At 42.3% G+C, this 22,356-nt stretch overlaps 1 protein-coding gene across 33 annotated transcripts in view; it reads right to left on the bottom strand.

The window, feature by feature from the left end:
• PRIMPOL (primase and DNA directed polymerase) overlaps positions 1-22,356 on the bottom strand; it is a 45,833-nt gene that overhangs the window by 9,694 nt on the left and 13,783 nt on the right. For 17 of the 33 annotated variants that reach the window (XM_063664356.1, XM_063664357.1, XM_054484130.2 and 14 more), the window contains 4 exons: positions 19,817-19,964; positions 13,394-13,681; positions 6,981-7,143; positions 3,021-3,109 (listed from right to left, as the gene is read on the bottom strand). In XM_063664356.1, the coding sequence (XP_063520426.1) occupies positions 3,021-3,109; positions 6,981-7,143; positions 13,394-13,681; positions 19,817-19,964 (688 nt within the window). Of the gene's footprint in view, positions 1-3,020; positions 3,110-4,222; positions 4,307-6,980; positions 7,144-13,393; positions 13,682-19,816; positions 19,965-22,356 lie in introns of all 33 variants that reach the window. The other 16 variants (XR_008501967.2, XM_054484133.2, XM_054484125.2 and 13 more) reach the window with 3 other exon arrangements.

The following is a 22,356-nucleotide window of genomic DNA, read 5'->3' as shown; positions in this document are numbered from 1 at the left end:
CAATAGCTGAAAGTTGAGAAGTTACGTTTTGATTAAATGTTGTTGAGTACAATTATGGGTTTTGCAATCTCTCAGCCTTCCCTCACTTTTTGCAATTTCAGTCAATTCATGTTTGTGACACTACAAAGAAGCAGGTAAAATTCAAACCTCTCAATTAGGTCAAATGTTAACTAATTTCATAAAAAGCGTTTGAAATAATTTCAACTGCTGTCTTAATTTTGGCAAAGAGAAAGGCAGTCCCTCACGTCCAGAACAGGCCTAGCTCCATCAGCCAGGCCTTGGTGTTGCCATGCGCTAGCCTGGCACGCCTACCTCAGCCCGGGCATTCTCCTGTGAACACAGGCAATCTCACAGAACTTCAACAACAGATAAGGCCCCTGTGGTCATGAGGACTCAAGGCACAGATAACCACTCTGTAATCATGTCCCAACACAGGCAAAACAGGAACATCTTCCAAACCACAAAAATGACCAAACACCCCCATCCCAGGTAACATAAGCAACTGCTGTTTTTTGTGTTTTTTAACAAATTACAGTGTTAATTTCTATTCTGATTTCCTTTCAGTTAAGCTTTACTAAGAAAACCAGTCCTAGAATTGTCCCTAACAACACCCAACTCAGAACAAACCCCAAGCTTCCTGGTATACTCCCCCAAACCACCCATTCCAAGCCCAAATCCAATCCTACTGGTCCTTTCCAAAGCCCTCTTCCCAAGATGCCCCACTTTACTGAAGTTCCCCGTGGTGTGTGCTCACCATTGCTTTCCTGGCAATACACTCAGCTGACCTGCTACAGGTGTGTGCCCTGAGACCTTTAGCTGGAAGGTACTGACAATCCAATTATATTTTCTATCTAAAAAGCTACTGTAGTAATTTAGAATGACCTATTTTAAATATCATTTAATTTTTTTTTTTCTTGAGACGGAGTCTCGCTCCGTCGCCCAGGCTGGAGTGCAGTGGCGTGATCTCGGCTCACTGCAAACTCGGCCTTCTGGGTTCAAGCGATTCTCCTGCCTCAGCCTCCTGAGTAGCTGGGATTACAGGCGTGCAACACCATGCCTTGCTAATTTTTTATTTTTAATAGAGACGGGGTTTCACTACATTGGTCAGGCTGGTCTCGAACTGCTGACCTCATGATCCGCCTGCCTTGGCCTCCCAAAGTGCTGGGATTACAGGCGTGAGCCACCATACCCAGCCAGTATCATTTAATTTTTAAGGACAAGAATCTAGTTTGCTTTAAATGAAGTTTATGTTTCACTTACTAAAATAATATATATAATTGGAGAAATATTGGAAAATATATTAATGTGGAAATGAGAAGCAGACTCTAAATCAATGTCTATAAATACATATAAGACAGAAGAAAATAAACGTAAGAAAATGTTATCCATATTTTAAAGTAAGCTTGTAATCATACCATACACATAATTTTAGAGACTAGTTTTTCTTTTAACATCACAAATGGGTGTTTTCCACATTATACAGGCTTCATAAATTTAAATTTAACAGCTAGAGGATTTCATAGTATATAACCAATTCAATTTTGTTGTACATTTAGATTGCTGTCAGTTTTTTGCTATTATAAATAACAATATACGAAAATATGTGTATAAAAATGTTTACTGGAGGGTTTATGTAAGAAATCTGAAAAAAACACTCTGTTCTTCAGTAGAGGAATGGGTAAGTTATGACAGAGCTGTACCATGAAAAACTATACAACCATTAAAAGACTGAGGAAGATCTCTCTCTCTATATAGGAAATACAGGAAAAGCTCTTCTAGGTTAAATAGCAAATGATTGCAGTGGTTACCTGCCTTTGATCATGGACAGAAGAGTGGAAAAGAACTTTACATTTTCATTTTGTTAAGCTACATTATTTTTGTAGTTTTTGAAAAACACCATAAAATGAAAATTAGTGAAGAATACTTTTTTTTTTTTTTTTTTGAGATGGAGTCTCACTCTTGTTGCCCATGCTGGAGTGCAACGGCACGATCTCAGCTCACTGCAACCTCCGCCTCCCAGGTTCAAGCGATTCTCCTCCTCAGTCTCCTGAGTAGCTGGGATTACAGGTACCTGCCACCACGTCCTGCTAATTTTTATATTTTTAGTGGTTTCACCATCTTGGCCAGGCTGTTCTCAAACTCCTGAACTCAGGTGATCTGCCCAACTCGGCCTCCCAAAGTGCTAGGATTAGAGGCATGAGCCACCCCCAGTGAATAATACTTCTTAATAAACATCTTTCTCATACTTTTTCCATTTGAGAAACCCTGAAGTAGATTACTGATTGATTAATTGATTAATTGATTGGTTGAGACAGGGTCTGATTCTGCTGCCCAGGCTGGAGTGCAATGGCACCATCAAGACTCACTGTAGCTTCAACCTCCTGGCCTCAAGAGATCCTCCTGCCTCAGCCTCCTGAGTGGCTGGGACTACAGGCATGCACCACAATTCCTGGCTAATTTTTGAATTTTTTGCAGAGATAGGGTTTTGCTAAGTTGCTCAGGATTGTCTCTAACTCCTAGGTTCAAGTGATCCTCCCGCCTCAGCCTCCCAAAGTGCTGGAATTACAGGTGTGAGCCACTGTGCCTGGATAGAGGTAGTTTTTGAAAGATCAGTGATTATGAATACTTAACATTGAAGATTTTAAAGGCAAAACAGATTCTGTATCCTCACATTTTGATAGGAAATTATTTTTTAAAAATTACCTGAAGTAGCTGGGTGCAGTGTCTTGTACCTGTAACCCCAGCACTTTGGGAGGCTGAGGCAGACAGATCGTTTGAGCCCAGAAGTTCGAGACCAGCCTGGGCAACATGGTGAAATCTCATCTCTACTAAAAATGCAAAAATTATCTGGGTGTGGTGGTGCACACCTGTAAACCCAACTACTCCGGAGGCTGAGGCAGGAGATGGCTTGAGCCGGGAGGAGGAGGCTGCAGTGAGCCGAGATCGCACCACTGTACTCCAGCCTGGGTGACAAAGAGAGATGCTGTCTCAAAAATAAAAATAAACATCAAAAAATTTACCTGAAGTGCCGATACTGTTAAAATATCCAACTCCTTTTTGTTTATTCTGAGATGGGTCACATGTAAGAATTCGTAAAGTATCTGAGAACCTGAAGAAGAAATAGGTAAAAGAAACAAAACACCATTACACTGGAACTAACAAGGCCTGACTACAGAAAGAACACTGAATTCCTAATAGTTCCTCATTAAAATCCTTTGTTCAGCAGATAATTGTTCTAGGACATTTATGCCACATTTGCCCACAAAACCACAAACCCTACACATATAAAAAAATATGATTTGTCAATTAAAGAAAATAATTCTTTTTAAAAGAGTAGGTTGGTGATTACTTACAATACTATCCTTAATTACAGAATGGATCAGGGCACTCTAGCACTGCTGAAGCCCTGTGTCCATGGTTTCATATCTGCGGATTCAACCAACCGCAGATCAAAAGTATGTTTTTTAAAAAACAATAAAAATAGGCCAGACGCAGTGGCTCACGCCTATAATCCCAGGACTTTGGGAGGCTGAGATGGGCCAATCACTTGAGGTCAGGAGTTTGAGACCAGCCTGGCCAACACAGTGAAACCCTGTCTACTAAAAATACAAAAATTAGCCGGGCATGGTGGCAAGCGCCTGTAATTCCAGCTACATGGGAGGCTGAGACAGAAGAACTGCTTGAACCCAGGAGGCGGAGGTTGCAGTGAGCTGAGATTGCACCACTGCACTCCAGCCTGGGTGACAGAGTGAGATTCCATCTCAAAAAGATAAGTAAATAAGTGAAAATAAAAAATAAAAAAACAATAAAAGTAACAATAAAAATAATACAAATTAAAAACAATATAGTATAACAACTATATAGCATGTGCACTATATTAGGTATAGGTAATCTAGAAGGATTTACAGTATTATATAGGGAGGATGTGTGTGGGTTATGTGAAAATAGTACATCCTTTTATATCTGCAGATTTTTGTATCCACAGGGGTCTTGGAATAATAATCACCCACAGACACCAGGAGACGACTGTATAACTCTATTCACCAAACATAAAGAGCCTTTGAATTTTTTGTTACAACAATTTTAGAGGTGTGACTTATAGGAAGAAATGAAGAAAGAAGCAGGGGTGAGAGCAAAGGGAAAAACAGATTAAAATTAACGGAAAGAAAAGGTACATTCATAACCATAAAGGATTTAGCCTTTATTTCAAGAAGTAAAATACCTGGTATTTACTTGGAATACACAAAAGACAAGGTAACTGTATTCAGTAGAAGAACCCTCCACCTCTGTAAGATTCACATTTAAACTGCGAAAGAAATGAGATTGGGTAATTGGGAGATTACCTGCACTTCAGGCTGTAGTTGCTTTTCCCGTATGAGCTAGAACTAACAATGTTGCTTTTCGCACCTCTCCATACGTGGCAGAAAGAATGTGACCTTATTCTGGTGCCAACGGCGGTGGCAGGAATTACACAATTTTTACACTCCTGCTATGGCACTTCGCACTTTCAGAATCTTGGATACTACTACTGCTACCAACAACATTCACTGAGCAGATGTCATAGGCTGGGCACAGCTGTAAATGTTTTATGTGCAGTTTTAACTTTTTAAATCCTCTCGACAACTCCATAAGATAGGTGTTAGTATCACTTCCATTTAAAAGTAGGAAACTCAGACCTTACTTCTGAGACATGTTATTAAAAGAACTCAAAGAGTACAAATATATATATATATATATATGAAGAAAAACAATCCATCTTCCACCCTCCTGGGTAACAGCTGTTAACTGTATAACCTGATACAACTATCCCTACAGCAATGTATTTTAGACAATTACTAAAATTAATTTCTAGAGAATTTTTCCTTAAAATTATATTTAAGTGGCCGGGCACAGTGGCTCACACCTGTAATCCCAGCACTTTGGGAGGCCAAGGTGGGCAGATCACTTGAGGTCAGGAGTTCGAGACCAGCCTGCCCAACATGGGGAAACCCTGTCTCTACTAAAAATACAAAAATTATCTGGGTGTGGTGGCACGCACCTGTAGTCCCAGCTATTTGGGAGGCTGAGGCAGGAGAATCGCTTGAACCTGTGAGGCAGAGGTTGCAGTGAGCTGAGATTGCACCACTGCACTCCAGCCTGGGCCACAGAGCAAGACTGTCTCCAAAAAAAAAAATTCTATTTAGAAAGGCAAAAGGAAAAGAATTATGGCAAGTTGATGGTAATTTAGTCTGAACCTTAACCATGTTTTGGACTAAAAAAGTTGCCAGCCTAGAAAAACGGGGAATGAAGGCAAATACAGTAAGTCCTCACTTAATGCCATGGATAGATTCTTGGAAACAACTCTAAGAGAAATGACATCTAGCAGGTCTTTGAATAATGTTGTTTTGTTCAACATCATTTCCTTATAATGGCAATCCCCAACCTTTCTGGCACCAGAGATCGGTTTCCTGGAAGACAGTCTTTCCATGGGTTGGGCAGGGGCAAGGTGGGCTAGTTTCAGGCTGAAACTGTTCCACCTCAGATCATCAGGCATTAGATTCTCATAAGGAGTGTGCAACCTAGATCCCTCCCATGCACAGTTCACAACAGGGTTTGCACTCCTATAAGAATCTAATGCCACTGCAGATCTGGCAGGAGGCGGAGCTGAGGTGGGAAGGTGGTATTGCTCGCTGGCTTGCCTACTGCTCACCTCCTGCTGTGGGGTCCAGTTCCTAACCACAGACCACTGGTCTGTGACTCAGGGACCACTGCATTATAACATGGATGAGAAAAAACAACTGGATTCATCATACATCACTTTGTTTAAAGTTCAGTTTCCAATAACTTATCAACATCAAATGAAGACTTACTATAGCATTTCTGTTGAAAGATGACTTTCACAGATTTTATTTTTATTTATTTATTTATTTTAGTTTTTAGCAATGGGGTCTCACCCTGTCACCCAGGCTGGAGTGCAGTGGTGCATTCATAGCTCACTGCAGCTTTGAACTCCTGGGCTCAAGTGATCCTCCTACCTCAGCCTCCTGGGTAGCTGGGACTACAGGCACGTGCTACTGTGCCTAGCCAACATTAATACTTTTAAAAAATGATCAAAACATGGGAACCTAAAGGTTCAACAATAGAACTCACAATAAATTCCAGAGTGTCAATATAATGGAAATTTACATAGGCATTAGAAGTTTCATTTACAATTAATTGTTGGCAAATTCTTAACAAATATTCATAAAATCAAGTAGAAAAAACAAATGACAATCATTTAAATAATAATCCCAGAATATTTTTTGATTAAAGGAGCTATACAAATTATATGTATGTGCATACATGAAAAGAAAATGAGACATTTTAATAGTAAAATATTTCCAAATGAAATACCAGTAGTATTGTTTTCTTCTTTACAGAAATGATAATCATTTTAGAAAAATTGGAAAATATACTAAATATAATCCTAAAAAGTTATATAGAGGAAATTAAGTGTTCAAATATACGTTTTACCATTATCTTTTAGCTAATGGAGAAAAGAGAAAAGTTAACTTAGAACTGTAAGAACTGGCTGGGCACGGTGGCTCACACCTGTAATCCCAGCACTTTGGGAGGCCGAAGTGGGCGGATCACCTGAAGTCAGGAGTTCAAGACAAGCCTGGCTAACGTGGTGAAACCCCATCTCTACTAAAAATACAAAAATTAGCCAGGTGTGGTGGCAGGTGCCTATAGTCCCAGCTACTTGGGAGACTGAGGCAGGAGAATGGCATGAACCCGGGAGGCAGAGCTTGCAGTGAGCCGAAATAGCGCCACTGCACTCCAGTCTGGGTGACAGAAGGAGACTCTGTATCAAAAAAAAAAAAAAAAAAAAAGCTGTAAGAACTGACTTTTTCTTAAGGTAGAATGAATTTAGATGATTTACATTTTAGTAATATACAACGCCATTCACTGTTTAATAAATATTCATGAATACAAAATGGTTTGATGCTGCTACTACATACCTGACATTGCTGACCAAAGAAGAGAGAAAATATTGATATTCGTCAGAAACATCTTTTGACTGTATAGGAAAAAATTTGTTATCTTCAGTAATTTCCAAAGCCACACGCTTTCCTATTTTTGATGATTTATATAGCCGAAAGTTTCTATTTCTTGTATAAACTCCTACATCAAAAATTGATAAAACAATATGAAAGCATGTTTTCTGTTATTAGTTTTATAGTCAGCAAATATTAAATTTTTATATAGCATTAATAAAAAAATAATTATTTTCTATATATAGCTGTAAACAAAATAAAATTAAAGCACTATATAAATTAAAATAAACTGCAGTCAGCATGGAGGAATGCCACATTCTGAAACAGCAAACCGATTATTCTGCAGCAATTCTGCAACTGAAACAGATAGAAAAGCTGGACCCAGGTATTGGAAAGTTTGAGACAACCAGAGAGCTTCCAAGACAGTGAGGCTGTGCAGTGCTAAATTCCAGAGAAAAGGGAAGGACCAAAACCAACAAATATCTAGAATAAATCTAGCAAATACGGATAAGATTTCTATTCAGTAAATTATACAACATTATAGAGAAACATTAGAGAATACCTAAGTAAACAGATGGGCCTGCCATGTGCATAGATTGGAAGACTCAATATTATAAAATTGTCAATTCTCCCCACGTTGATCTATAGATTCAAGGCAATCCAAATAAAAATTCTAGCAGGATTTGTTTGTGTAAACCGGCAAACTGACTCTAAAATTTAAATGGAAGTACAAAAGGTCAAGAATAACCAAGAAATTTCAAAGAACAAATTTGGAGGAATTGTTTTTCCTAGATATAAAGACTTATAACAAAACTATATTAGACAGTGTGGTGCCTATCTAATATATAAAACTATATTAGACAGGAATAGATCAATAGAACAATGAAGCAGAGCAGGGTCTAGAAACAGACCAAAATATATACAGCCACTGATTTATGGCAAAGGTAGCACTACTGAGCAGTAGGTTAAGGACTGTCATTTCAACAAACAGTGCCGAGCCAACCAGATATCCACACATGAAAAAATGAATCTTGACTCCTCCTCACCCAGTAAGCAAATCCTTTCCAAGTGGACTGTAGATCTAAACACGAAAGCCACGCCAGGTGCAGTGGCTCGTGCCTGTAATCCCAGCACTATTGGAGGCCATGGCAGGAGGATTGCTCCAGGCCTGGGCAACATAGCAGATCCTGTCTCTACAAAAAATAAACAAATAAGAAAATTGTGTTGCTCTATGATACTTAGAAAGAGACAGAAAGAGACGGAGAGAGAGGTGGAAACAGAAAGGAAAGGGAAAGGGAAAGGGGAAGGGGAGGGGGAAAGGGAAGGGAAGGGGGAAGGGAGTAGGGAAGGGAAGGGGGAAAGAGGAAGGGAAGGGAGAAGGGAGCAGGGAAGGGAAGGGGGAAAGAGGAAGGGAAGGGAGAAGGGAGAAGGGAGAAGTGGGAAGGGGGAAGGGAGAAGGGGGAAGGGGGAAGGGGGAAGGGAGAAGGGGGAAGAGAGGGGAAGGGGGAAGGGGGAGGAGAAGGGAAGGGAAGGGGGAAGGGGGAAGGGAAGGGAAAAAAGTGGGGTAGGAAAAGGGGAAGGGAAGGGGGAAGGGGGAAGGGGGAAGGGAAGGGAAAAGAGTGGGGTAGGAAAGGGGGAAGGGAAGGGGAAAGGGAAGGGGGAAGGGACGGGGGAAAGGAAGGGAAGGGAAGGGGGAAGGAAAGGGAAGGGAAGGGGGAAGGAAAGGGAAGGGAAGGGGGAAGGAAAGGGAAGGGAAGGGGGAAGGAAGGGGAAGGGAAGGGGGAAGGAAAGGGAAGGGAAGGGGGAAGGAAAGGGAAGGGAAGGGGGAAGAGAAGGGAAGGGAAAGGGGAAGGGAAGGGAAGGGGGAAGGGAAGGGGGAAGGAAAGAGAAGGGGGAAGGGAAGGGAAGGGGGAAGGAAAGAGAAGGGGGAAGGGAATGGGGAAGGAAAGAGAAGGGGGAAGGGAAGGGAAGGGGGAAGGGAAGGGAGAAAGGAAGGGGGAAGGGAGAAGGGAAGGGAAGGGGAAAGGAAAGAGAAGGGGGAAGGGAGGGGAAGGGAGAAGGGAAGGGAGAAGAGAAGGGGGAAGGGAGAAGGGAAGGGGGGAGGGAGAAGGGAAGGGAAGGGAAGGGAAAGGAGAAGGGAAGGGAAAGGAGAAGGGAAGGGAAAGGAGAAGGGAAGGGGAGGGGAGGGGAGGGGAAGGGAAGGCAGGGGAGGGGAGGGAAAAAAGATTGATTTAAAAGTGTGGTCGTATGCACTTGTAGTTCTAGCTACTGGGGAGGCTGAGGCAGGAGTACTGCTTGAGCCCAGGAGTTTAAGGCTGCAGGATCGTACCGCTGTACTTCAGCCTGGGCAACAGAATGAGACCTTGTCTCTAAAAAATAATAAATTAAACATAAACATAAAAGGCAAAACAAGAAGTTTTTAGAAGATAAAGAAGAAAAGCAAAAGAATACCTTCATGACTTTGGGAAAGGCCAAGTTTCTTTAACAAGATGCAGGAAACACTGAACACAGGAAAATACTGATAAAATCAGACTACTGCTACTATTTAATGACTTATGTTCCTCAAACACATGACTAAGGGTGCAAAGGCAACCACAAACACACACTACAGTTCCTTGAACAACAAGGGTTTGAGCTAAATGGCACCACTTATATGTGATTTTCTTTTTCTTTTTTTATTTGATACTGAATCTTACTCTGTTGCCCAGGCTGGAGTGCAGTGGTATGATCTCGGCTCACTGCAACCTCTGCCTCCCGGGTTCAAGTGATTCTCATGTCTCAGCCTCCGGAGTAGCTGGGATTACAGGTGCCCACCACCATGCCTGGCTAATTTTTGTATTTTTAGTAGAGATGGGGTTTCACCATGTTGGTCAGGCTGGTCTTGAACTCCTGACCTCAAGCGATCCACCTTTCTTGGCCCCCTAAAGTGTTGGGATTACCGGCATGAGCCAAATTTTTTTCAGTAAGGATACTGGAAAATTTTGGGGGGACTTACAACAATTTGAGAAAACTCACAGATGAACCGTATAGCCTAAAAAATTAGAAAATGTTAAAAAATAATTAAAAATAATTAGAAAAAGTTAAGTGTGTCACGAATGCATAAAATATATGTAGATGGCTAGTCTAAGTTATCATTTACTGTCATAAAATGTACATAAGTCTATTATAAAAAGTTAAAATTTATCCAAACATATGCACATCCTTGCTGACTGTACATGATGCCATTCGCAGTTGGGAAAAATCTAAACAAATGTTTTAAAGATAGAGTATTAAATCATAACTGCATAAGATTAACCACAGTCCATACTCCACTGCCATAATAATTTCTTAGCCGCCTCCTCTTGCTATTGTGGTGAGCTCAGGTATCTGCTTGCAACACAGTGTGATGCCAATCATCTCCATGTGAGCAGGTCATCGCACCAATCAATTGCGTTTCACAGTCAAAAGTGATCCTTGCAGTTCTCGCATATTTTTCATCATGTTTAGTGCGATACTGTAAACCTCGAGTAACACCATGGGACCATATGAAGTGCCATTCGTGATGCTGGAGGTGCTCCCAAGCAGAGAAATGTCATGACCTTACAGGAAAAGGCTGAATGGCTTGACATGTACATAGACTGAGGTCTCAGCTGCTGTTGTCGCCGTTTCAAATGAACGATTCATCGTGTAAACAGATGACCTAAACTTACAGTATCGATAAATACAGTACAGTACTGTAAATATAGTTCCTCTTTCTTATGATTTTCGTAACAACATTTTCTTTTCTTTAGCTTACTTCACTGTAAGAATCCAGTATATAAAATGTATACAAAACATGGTTAATCAACTGCTTATGTTATCAATGAGGCTTCCGGTCAAGAGTAGGCTATCAGTAATTAAGTTTTTGGGAAGTCAAAAGTTATACACCGATTTTTATCTGCATAGAGAAGTTGGTTCCCCTAAGCCTTGCATTGCTGAAGAGTCAACTGTATATGATTCCAATTACACAGTAAAAATACAGGCAAAACTAACTCATAGTGTTAGAGGACAGAACAGTTGTTACCCCTGGGACAGAGGGAGGGGTCCTGACTGGAAGGAGGATGGAGGAAGTTGGGGGTCCTGGTAATCTATTTCTTGTCTTGGGTGGTGTGGAGACAAGGGGTGTTCATTCTGTAATTAATTATATATTTTTCTGTATAAATGTTACATACTTCAACAAAAAAAGTTTCTTATTTCAGCATATATTATGAAATCTCTGAACTTTTCCAAAGATGGTTTAGGAAACGATTTCCCCATCTTCTCTGGACATGTAAGTAAATCCAGGCATATGTATCAAGAGCACCAGGGAGGCTTCCTTGCTAGTCCGGTAGCCTGACTTTCAAGGTTAGGTGTGCTGTGACCTGGGGTACTGTGTTCTACTGGGGTAGAAGTAGAGACAGGTCTTTATAGCAGCATGATTTATAGTCCTTTGGGTATATACCCAGTAATGGGATGGCTGGGTCGAATGGAATTTCTAGTTCTAGATCCCTGAGGAATCGCCACACTGACTTCCACAATGGTTGGACTAGTTTACAGTCCCACCAACAGTGTAAAAGTGTTCCTATTTCTCCACATCCTCTCCAGCACCTGTTGTTTCCTGACTTTTTAATGATTGCCATTCTAACTGGTGTGAGATGGTATCTCATTGTGGTTTTGATTTGCATTTCTCTGATGACCAGTGATGATGAGCATTTTTTCATGTGTCTTTTGGCTGCATAAATGTCTTCTTTTGAGAAGTGTCTGTTCATGTCCTTTGCCCACTTTTTGATGGGGTTGTTTGTTTTTTTCTTGTAAATTTGTTGGAGTTCATTGTAGATTCTGGATATTAGCCCTTTGTCAGATGAGTAATGCTAGATGACGAGTTGGTGGGTGCAGCGCACCAGCATGGCACATGTATACATATGTAACTTACCTGCACATTGGGCACATGTACCCTAAAACCTAAAGTATATTAATAATAATAATAATAATAATTACAATAAAAGAAAAAAAAAGAAAAAAAAAAAAAAAAAAAAAAAGAAGTAGAGACAGGTACTGGCCACTGCCGCTCTCCCTGGATCAACTTCCGGTTACGCACTCTCCCTCACTGACTGCAGGCTAGTCCCACCCGGAGACGATACTCTGCTAATAAAGCAAAACCTGTCAGGCTTTGAAGAAGGTGCCTCTGCCCGTGTGGCTGCTCGACCTCGCCCTCCTCTGTCTTTCCAAATTCTGGTGCTTGATTGCCAGAGGTGCTAGAAAAACATGCAATCCAGCACGAACACGTCCCTCATCTCAGTACCACTGTTGGCCGGGGAATCTGACCTATAATTTAAACCTACTTTCCCTCAACCTTTACACACTGAAGCTCTCCGAGGTGTTCAAAGCCAACAGCAAAAATGCTGCTGTCTGGTGGGCGCAGTGGCTCACACCTGTAATCTCAGCACTTTGGGAGGCTGAGGTGGGCGGATCACGAGGTCAGGAGTTTGAGACTAGGCTGGCCAACATGGTGAAACCCCGTCTGTACTAAAAATACAAAAATTAGCCGGGCGTGGTGGTGCGCGCCTGTAATCCCAGCTACTCAGGAGGCTGAGGGAGAAGAATCATTTGAACCTGGGAGGCAGCGGTTGCAGTGAGCTGAGATCGCGCCACTACACTCCAGCCTGGTGACAGAGCGAGACTCCATCTTAAAAAAAAAAAAAAAGGAAAAGAAAAAACCTGCTGCCGTCATGGCTTTTGAAATCACAAGCTAGAGCCTCAGTATAAAAATGAGGTGCAGTTCACCAATGGGAGCTGTTGTGTTAGGGTCTCGATTGGCCTGTTGTTGAATCATGCTCAAGTCCTGTCAGCCCAGGGCTTCTGACGTCCTCAGGCTCTGAGACCAGGGCCTAGCAAAGCCACACTGGGTTAAGAAATCACTGGTTTGAACATAGCAAGAAAGTTGATGAAATGGGCCCTGCCACTACCACTGAGATCTTCAGTGAGGAAAACACCCAGGCTCACCGCGCCACACGAGTACTGCTTTTATACCGAGTCTGTTTTTTAAATTTCTGTACTCTGACTTAACCTCTCAGCAGTCCTCGAGGAAGCTGGTCCAACTGTCCCCTGTAAAACTCCCTCAGGAGGAATCCTCTGGACATGCAGAGCAGAAGCCAGCCACAGCCATCCTCTGCTGGAGCTCAGGCCGGCCTGGACCCCTCTAAGATCTCTGGAGAAAAACCTCACAGATTCCCAGCACCTGAACTCGCTGGTTGCATCCTGCTGGCGACTTGTGCAGTGGAGGAAGTGAAAATCCCCAGCACGGTGACGAGTGGGCACCAACTCGTCTCTCACGAAAGCACCAGGACCATCTGATAGAGACAGCTGTCAATCTTACTTACCGAGATCTACAAAAAGATGCTTCTCTCCCATGTTATTCTTCACAACTAGAAATGAAAGGTCAGGACTGCTTTGCTCAGCTGACCCCAGCCTCTCCAGTTTCTTTGAATTCAATGTCCAGCTTTCCTCTGTAGCCTTTTCTGTGAACATTTTGTTGAAAGAAAATCCTTGTCTTGCAGGTGCTTCCGAAAAATGGGGAAATCCGTGGCCTGTTGTCTCTGGAGCGCTATCATCATCTTCAGTGCCAAGCAAGTCAAGAGCAGGCTGCAAAATTTTTCTCAAAAAATTACCTGAGGAAAAAAGCTATTATGATTCACCTGATTCTTCTTCTCCACACACCATATCTTAAGGTCTAACCAGGAATCCACATATGACAGTTTTACACAGAAAACCATTTTTTGATTTCTGGTTTCAAAACTGAGTTGCTGCCGGGCGCGGTGGCTCACACCTGTAATCCCAGCACTTTGGGAGGCCGAGGTGGGCGGATCACGAGGTCAGGAGATCGAGACCAGCCTGGCTAACATGGTGAAACCCCATCTCTACTAAAAATACAAAAAATTAGCCAGGCATGGTGGTACGCACCTACAGTCCCAGCTACTCGGGAGGCTGAGGCAGGAGAATGGCGTGAACCCAGGAAGCGGAGCTTGCAGTGAGCCAAGATCATGCCACTGCACTCCAGCCTGGGTGACAGAGCGAGATTCCATCTTACCAAAAAAAAAAAAAAAAAAAACCGAGTTGCTATAAATCGTTATATGCCACTCCTATGACTTCCTCCCTTTTGTGAAATCTTTTACCTTTTCAATTCCATTGACTTGGGAGCCTGGTGTCAGATGTAAACAAATTATCTTAGAAGGGAAAGTTCATTTGAGAAGATGCGTCAATGCTGCCGGTAGGACCTGAGCCTAAGAGGCTGTCATCAAGAAAACACTACTTATTAATACATACTGAGAGGACTCATCTTCACACTCAATGATTAAAGAAGGAAGGGCTCTCGTGCCCTTAAGGGATCATAAAAATAATAATAATAATAATGAAGAATGAAGGTTTATATGAAGAAACTGCTGCTCAGCTAACAGACAGAAGCACTGAGGAAATCTTGGGGAGTCGGGTGCTGGCAAATTTCTCAAGAGCTTATTTTCTCTCCTTTACCTGCCACGACATGCCCTGCAAACCGTGGCTCTCATAGCCGTCAGCCCCTAGGCTGCTGCTCCTGCCTCTGCCTCAAACTGGGCACACAATGGACTACGGCCTCGGCCTCGGAGCTAACATCCGCAACAAAAGCAATTCGATACATTTACTGCACTTCAACATTTATTCTAAGAACTCGGAGTAACGGCAGTACTATCTGTCCACGAAAAGTTGGTAAGAAAATTCAGAACTTCTTCAAACTCAGACATATTATTTACACCATGAAATCAAATAATTTGGCTATTAAGTTGCTTCATGTGTAACAATACTCAAGAAATGCAATAATGTAAAAAAATTTAATTTTAATCTGTAGAACTGTTATTGTTTAGATTCATTCTTCACTTTATTTACCGGAAAGGCTTGGGCCCTTACATTATAACAAATGCATGCTCTGAATTCAAATTTTTCTTTCTTCACATTAGATTTAATTACTTGCCTACTCAGCCAGGTGCGGTGGCTCACGCCTGTAATCCCAGCATTTTGGGAAGCTGAGGTGGGCGGATCACTTGAGGTCAGGAGTTCGAGACCAGCCTGGCCAACATGGTGAAACCGCGTCTCTACTAAAAATACAAAAATTAGCCAGGTGTGGTGCTGGGCACCTGTAATCCCAGCTACTTGGAGGCTGAGGCAAGAGAATTGCTTGAACCTGGGAGGTGGAGGTTGCAGTGAGCCAAGATCATACCACTGCACTCCAGCCTAGGTGACAGAGACTCTTGTCTCACAAAAAAAAAAAAAAAAAAAAAAAAAATTACTTCCCTACTCAAAGAAACAAATCCAATTTCTTATAAAGCACTAAATGTCAAAATCAAAGCAAAAGCATTTGGTCCTTGCAATGATATGCTGGTACAGGATGGATTACTTCTGGAATGAGGGAGAGAAAGTAAACACCGAGTGAAAAGAAATCACAACATATCAAAGGACAAGAAAGCAATATAAATCTAAACTGATAAAGCTAATTTTCCTGAAAACATAACATTGCAGCTACTTGACCCCAGACAATAAGAGAAGAGAGTGCATGGTTGCAGAAATGGTGGCAATGGCAGTGCTAGGGAGGCCACAGGTCTTGGAACCCTGGCATGGAGCGACCATGGCCAGGACCACGACAAGATGACTGTCACCAGCATCAACGCTAACACACTGGTCCAGCAAACCACACTACTTTCTACTTCCCTTCCAGGATCTTATTGCCCCCAACCCTCATGAGGACAGGAACTATCTTATTTGCTGGAAATAACTCAAAAGACTAGTCAGTCATAGAAATTTCACATATGACAGCAAACTGGCAGAAGAGTATTTTTAGGCAGATCAAGATCTATGATCTCTTACATTTAACTGAATTCTCTTTTCTGAAAGGCTGACGACAGCAACTAGAAATGTCATCAAAAGACACACTAAGGGAAGAAACAAGGAAAAATTCTGAATTACTTCATATTCTCTGCACCTCTGGCTCTGGCAGCTCCTAATTCTAGGGGAAAGGGGCTGAGGTGACAGCCCAGGACAAGGCCTGATCACATCTCTCTAGCCACACTAGACCATTCGCTGTCCCCAAATTAGCCACGCACTCTTATCTCTATAGTTTTGCTTATGCTGTTTTGACTGTAAAGCCTTTCTTACTTTTGACTATATACAATGAAATCTTACTGAAAGCCCAGATGAATGTCATCTGCTTTCAGAAGATACCTGTTGCAGAAACTGCTGGTACCTCACAAATTTCTATTCTCTCCTTCTTCGTGAGCAAGAGATTCTCAGCTTTCGGCCTGTGGCTAGTAGTCATGGAGCAGACGATGACCAGTAAACAGCAAGCAAAGAAACAGCCTGTTTGGTGCTCTGCCTCCACACCCTGGCGGCAGTCCCTCCTCACTATTCAAGCATTCATCTGGATCATCTGGAAGGGATTTATTCAGATACCACTGGGCATGAAGACTACACACTGCAGAAAGGCGGCAAGCACGGGGGCTGGAGTCAGAGACAGCTCAGTGTCTGTTTTGGCTTTGCCATCCGCCAGCTCTACGACTATGGTCAAATCTAAACCTTAACATTTCCCAGCTGCTAAACAGGAATAACAACAGCACCTACCTTTTGGAGTTGCTGTAAGGAGTAAATAAGAAAATGAAACTAAGGAGTTAGCACAGTGCCTGGCACATGTAACTGCTTAAAAAGCCTTGGCTGTGCAGCCTTAGGACAAGTCCCTAAAGGTATGTATGAATACCTTCTGAATGAATGCATGAATGTTAAAGAGGACCAGGTGAACAGACCACATTGTGTTAGACAGCAGTATCAGCAAGTGCAAAGGACCAAGCACTACAGAAAATGTGGCCCATGATAGGAGCTGAATGAAAAGGGCAGGGTGGCAGGAGATGAGGCTGCCGACTTGTATTTATAATCGCTGTTGTTATTCTTATATTAATAATATTAGTAATATTATTGATAATGATATTTTTACTATGGGCTAAGCTCTGGAAATACAAAAGTAAGAAACAGTCCCTGCCCTAGAGAAACATTAAGTAGAATAGAGGAGATGACAAAGAAAACAGGAAATGACCTCAGGAAGTGGTAAATGCTTTGACACAATAAGCCCTGGACGTTCTCTGCAACCCAGAGGAACGCTAATCTAAGTAAGGCTTAGGGTTTGAGATGTGACAGAAACAGCTTCTCACATGGCTTAATGTCTACAGAATCCTAACAGGCCAGGTGAATCTGGAGGCACAATGGTTTAGACAGCAGCATCCAAAAGTTCAAAGGCCCAAGGACTAGAGGAAATGTGGCCCAGGATAGGAGCTGAATGCAAAGGGCAGGGTGTCAGAAGATGAAGCTGGAGCACAGCGGGCCTCGCTTTGCAAGCTAAGGCATCCATGCTTTTGCCTGAAGGCAGCGAATACTCACTGGAGGGTTTGAGGCACACAGGTGGCAGAATCAATCAGCTCACTCTAGCCAGCTGACTGGCTAAGTAGGGCGAGAGGTACAGAGAAGGCAAGGATGATACCAACGTGTCTACTTGGGTAACTGGTGACACCACTCACTGATACACACATCACGGAGAAGATGTGACTCTGGGGAAGGATGAGGAGCTCAGCACAGGACATGCCAAGTTGGAACTGTCTGTGTGGGGAGTGTTTAGAGGCAGTTGGCTGGATGTGTCTGACGTCTAGAACAATCTGGGCTGAAGATAAAGATTTCAGAGTCATCAACATAGATGCATATCAAAGCCATGATGATGGCTGATCAAGGGTGAGGATAGAGTGGGAAGAGGGTCAAAGATGGACTCTACCATTACTAATACCTAAGGGATTGTGAGAAAACATTTTAAATGGTTCATTTTCAAGCCATGATAAATCTAAGTACTGGCAGCCAGCCTGCAAATGTAACAAACCACACGGCTCATGCACCTAGAAAGTCATAATAAGTGAACAGAATGCAGAGGAGGGGTCAGCCCATAAAAAGGAAGAAAGTTTGTTATTGGGAAATCAAAACTCAAGTGGGGAAGGGGATGGGGTATAAGCTTATAAGGGGGATAATGAAACTTAGGTGATGTCTGGGAAGATTGTTAAGCCCATAGTACTCAGCCAGTGAGGAAATGGGGGAGGGACTTGCGTGCTAGGAGATAAATTACCTGCTGTAACTGCCCTGAATGTGCCTCTCTACCAGACACCCAGTCTTGTAAGGCCGTTATTAAAAGTCTCACTTTCGGCCAGGGATGGTGGCTCACGCCTGTAATCCCAGCACTTTGGGAGGCCAAGGCGGGCAGATCACAAAGTCAGGGGATCAAGACCATCCTGGCTAACATGGTGAAACTCCGCCTCTACTAAAAGTATAAAAACTTAGCTGGGCATGGTGGTACACACCTGTAGTCCAAGCTACTCGGGAGGGTGAGGCAGGAGAATCACTTGAACCTGGGAGGCGGAGGTTGCAGTGAGCCAAGAACGTGCCACTGCACTCCAGCCTGGGCGACAGAGCGAGACTCTGTCTCAAAAAAAAAAAAGTCTCACTTTCACTGTTCTCCATGCCTCTAAGTCCATTCTTTGGGTTTGGACGGGTGAATGTGTTTCTCACAGGATGAGGGAGAGAGAACGAGAAGGAACGTCCAGCTGAGCTACCAGGAAACAGGCAGGTGACGAGAGCCTTGTGAAAACAGCACGCTGGGTCTCTGTGGTCACCTCTCCCTATCCAGAAATCAGGTTCCTGGCTTTCATGCCAGTGCTTTAGTGACTATGTCCACACCTTTTACTCTAGGTGGCCGTGAAACTCTAAGACACTAGCAGCTCTGAACCGAATTACCTGTTACCTGAGCTTCAGTCAATCATCTGCTGTTTGGACCCTTGCCCCACCCCTGCTTTGATAAGCACTCAGGATTTGGCTTTTATTCAGACCTTCATATGGTGTTCCCATATTATAACTATGTGTTTGTCCTTTGGACTGACTGTGTTTTACACCTGGGCCCAGGTCTGACATCAATAATCTGGTTTCACTTTCAGACTCGCACATCTAGGATTATCCCAGCCCTGAAGCTCTGCCTGGAATAATAAACAAGCCATCTTTGATACGACCTGGGACCGACGCCCCAAAGCAAGGCTGAAGCAAAGGTCAGAAATCCAGAAACGAGACTGCAGATAAGGCTTGAAATGGAAAGGCCTCTCATGAACTTTCCAGGAAACTGAAGTAAATCATGTTGGAGCAGAAACCACTATCTGGACATGGATGGCCATCCCAGTATCTATGATTAGAGATGCAAATGCCAAAGATGTCCTGAATAGGTTGATGTGTCTAGAACAAAAAGACAGGTCTAAAGCTAAGGGAACATCTTGAAAACATGAAGAAGCACATTGCCATTTTTTTTTTATTGAGACAGGGTCTCACTCTGTTGCCTAGGCTGGAGTGCAGTGGTGTGATCTTGGCTCACTGCAACCTCTGCCTCCTGGGTTCAAGCAATCCTTGTGCCTCAGCATCCCGAGTAGCTGGGACTACAGGCATGCACCACCATGCCCGGCCAATTAGTAGAGACAGGGTTTCGCCAGCTTGGCCAGGCTGGTCTCAAACTCCTAGCCTCAAGTGAGCCGCCCACCATGGCCTCCCAAAGTGCTGGAATTGCAGGCGTGAGCCACAGCTCTCAATCCACATCACATTTTTTAGGATAAGTTAATGACCATAAAACTTGATAAGTATGCACAAAATTTTAAGAGGAATAAGAACATACGAGTTTTGAATACAACTCCGTGATTTTTAAAAAGCAGTGTACTTACCAACATGAATATTATCTTTAAATGCCACATCATGGAGCTGAAATATTAAATGCCGGCTGAATTTTTCATCAGTGCTAGAATCCAAGTTCAAAACATCTTCAGCTGAGCAATTAACACCATATAACTCTTGAAGTGCTTTACACACATACTAAAAACACAAGTAAAACGCAAATAATTTATATTTTTTGTTTTAAAATTTTTCTATGAGCAATAAGCATCTCTTTAAATATCATCTATGAGTTAAAAAGTCATTAATTTCTGATCAGGCGCGATAGCTCCTGCCTGTAATCCCAGCACTTTGGGAGGCCAAGGCGGGCAGATTACTTGAAGTCAGAAGTTTGAGACCAGCCTAGCCAACATGGTAAAACGCAGTCTCTACTAAAAACACAAAAATTAGCCAGGCGTGGTGGCAGGTGTCTATAAATCCCAGCTACTCAGGAGGCCGAGGCAGGAAAATCACTTGAACCGAGGAGGCAGAGGTTGCAGTCAGCCAACATGGTGCCACTGCACTCCAGTCTGGGTGACAGAGTGAGACTTCATCTCAGAAAAAAAAAAAAAGTCATTAATTCATTTTTTTCATGGTTTTAATTACCAGAAAGTGTCTAGTTCATATTGAGCCTGAATCCAGCTCTAAGAATACAACCTCTGAGACTACATGGCAATGGGCATGAAGGCCACGCACAATAGAAAGGCAGCAAGCATGGGGGCTGGAGTCAGAGACAGCTCAGTGTCAGTTTTGGCTTTGCCATCTGCTAGCTCTATGACTTTGGTCAAATCTAAACCTTAACATTTCCCAGCTGCTAAACAGGAATAATAATAGCAGCTACCTTTTGGAGTTGCTTTAAGGAATAAACAAGAAAATGAAAGTTTTAGCACAGCGCCTGGCACATGTAACTGCTTAAAAGCCTTGGTTGTGCAGCCTTAGGACAAGTCCCTAAAGCTTCAATCTTCTCATTTGCAAAATGAAGCTACTAAGAACTACCATGCAATATTATCTTGACATGAAAAATATTTATGAACAGCCGTCAGTTTAGATACCTAAAAGTTAGGCAATAAATTGTATTTTTAATGATATTTTGGCATTCTTATAACACCACACTGCCCTCATGCCCTCTGGCTTTACTCTTCTGTAAATTCTTTCTCAGAGAGGGCTTCCTTGATTTCCCTCTCTACATCAAATTCCCCCTATATACTCTTTATCTCTTCATAGACTTACAAGGCTACAATTTTAGGTTGATTTATGTGATTAGTTTGACATGTTTCCTCTGTATTACAGGGGCTCTTCCTCCATATTTGTTCTCTCCCTCTGTAGATGCAGAATCCCAATTTTTAGCTAGATTGGAGGCCATCCAGAACAAAGACTACATTTCCCAGGCTCCTCTACAGCAGGGTGTGGCTAAGTCTGGCCAATGGGATGTGAGAAGGAAAGTATGCCACTTCTAAGTGATCCTCTAACAGGCAAAGGGCATGCCCTCCCCTTCTCCATTTGTACTGACTAGAATGCAGACACAGTGGTATGGGCCGTTTTGGACAATGGAAGAAGGCAACATCTTAGGGACAGCAAAGCAACAAGCCTAGTCCCTAACAGTACAGAGCCACATTAGATATTACTTGGGGGAGAAATAGGTTTCTGTCTTGTTTAAGCCAGTTTAATTTTGGGTCTTTATTATGGCAGCTAAATCTATCGTAATTTGTTATCCTCCATTAGACTACAAAGTGTATGCCATCAGAAATTATGTCCCTTTGACTTACCACTTGGTAATCCTAGTGCCTGGGCACAGTGCCTGACACTTAGTAGAGACTAAAAACTGTTTGATGAATGAAGTCAACTTCTGTACTTTCGGAGCTACAGAGAATACATTTAGTGATGCTTTAGGTAGGACAAGTAATCATATTCTCCTAAATTCTATTTCCCAAGATTAACTTTAATTAAAACTTTAAGTTACTTAAATAATTAAATTATAAAATCCAGAAGTTAAACTTATATGAGTGGATAATGTTGCCCTGAAACATGGTCCTAATACATTAGCACCAGAATTCATTCTAACGGGGGAGAAGGGGCTTATTGAAATGTGTCAGTTTAGCCACTGAACCAAAGGGTATTTTCCATTATCACCAATTATTATTAACCATCTGCTAAATTAACATAAGAGCTAACCTAATTATGCCTCCTCACAGTAAGACTCAAAGGAAAAAGTACTTACTGGATTATAAACTTACTGCATACAAAGTAACCAATAAATGAAATTAATTTCAATGTAATCATTATAAAAAGCATTATATTAAGTAAAGTAATCCAGTGAGAACTGTTCTATCAACATGGTAAACATGTTAAATAAAAATGCTGTATAATTTTGAACTTAGATTTCTACAGTTTCTTCCCACAGTTTTGCTGATGCAGATTAGCTGCTCAAGACTCATTTGGACAAAGTGGTATAAAGAATAAGGAGAAAAAAATTCTAAACACCTACATGGTCTTTGCCATACCAGTGTTTATTAATATGTGTTACAAATGAAATTTGCTCCAGTGTTCATTTCAT

Source organism: Pongo pygmaeus, chromosome 3 (assembly GCF_028885625.2).
Source record: "Pongo pygmaeus isolate AG05252 chromosome 3, NHGRI_mPonPyg2-v2.0_pri, whole genome shotgun sequence".
Taxonomy (NCBI): Eukaryota; Metazoa; Chordata; class Mammalia; order Primates; family Hominidae; genus Pongo; species Pongo pygmaeus.
This window is presented reverse-complemented; position numbering and strand designations above follow the sequence as displayed.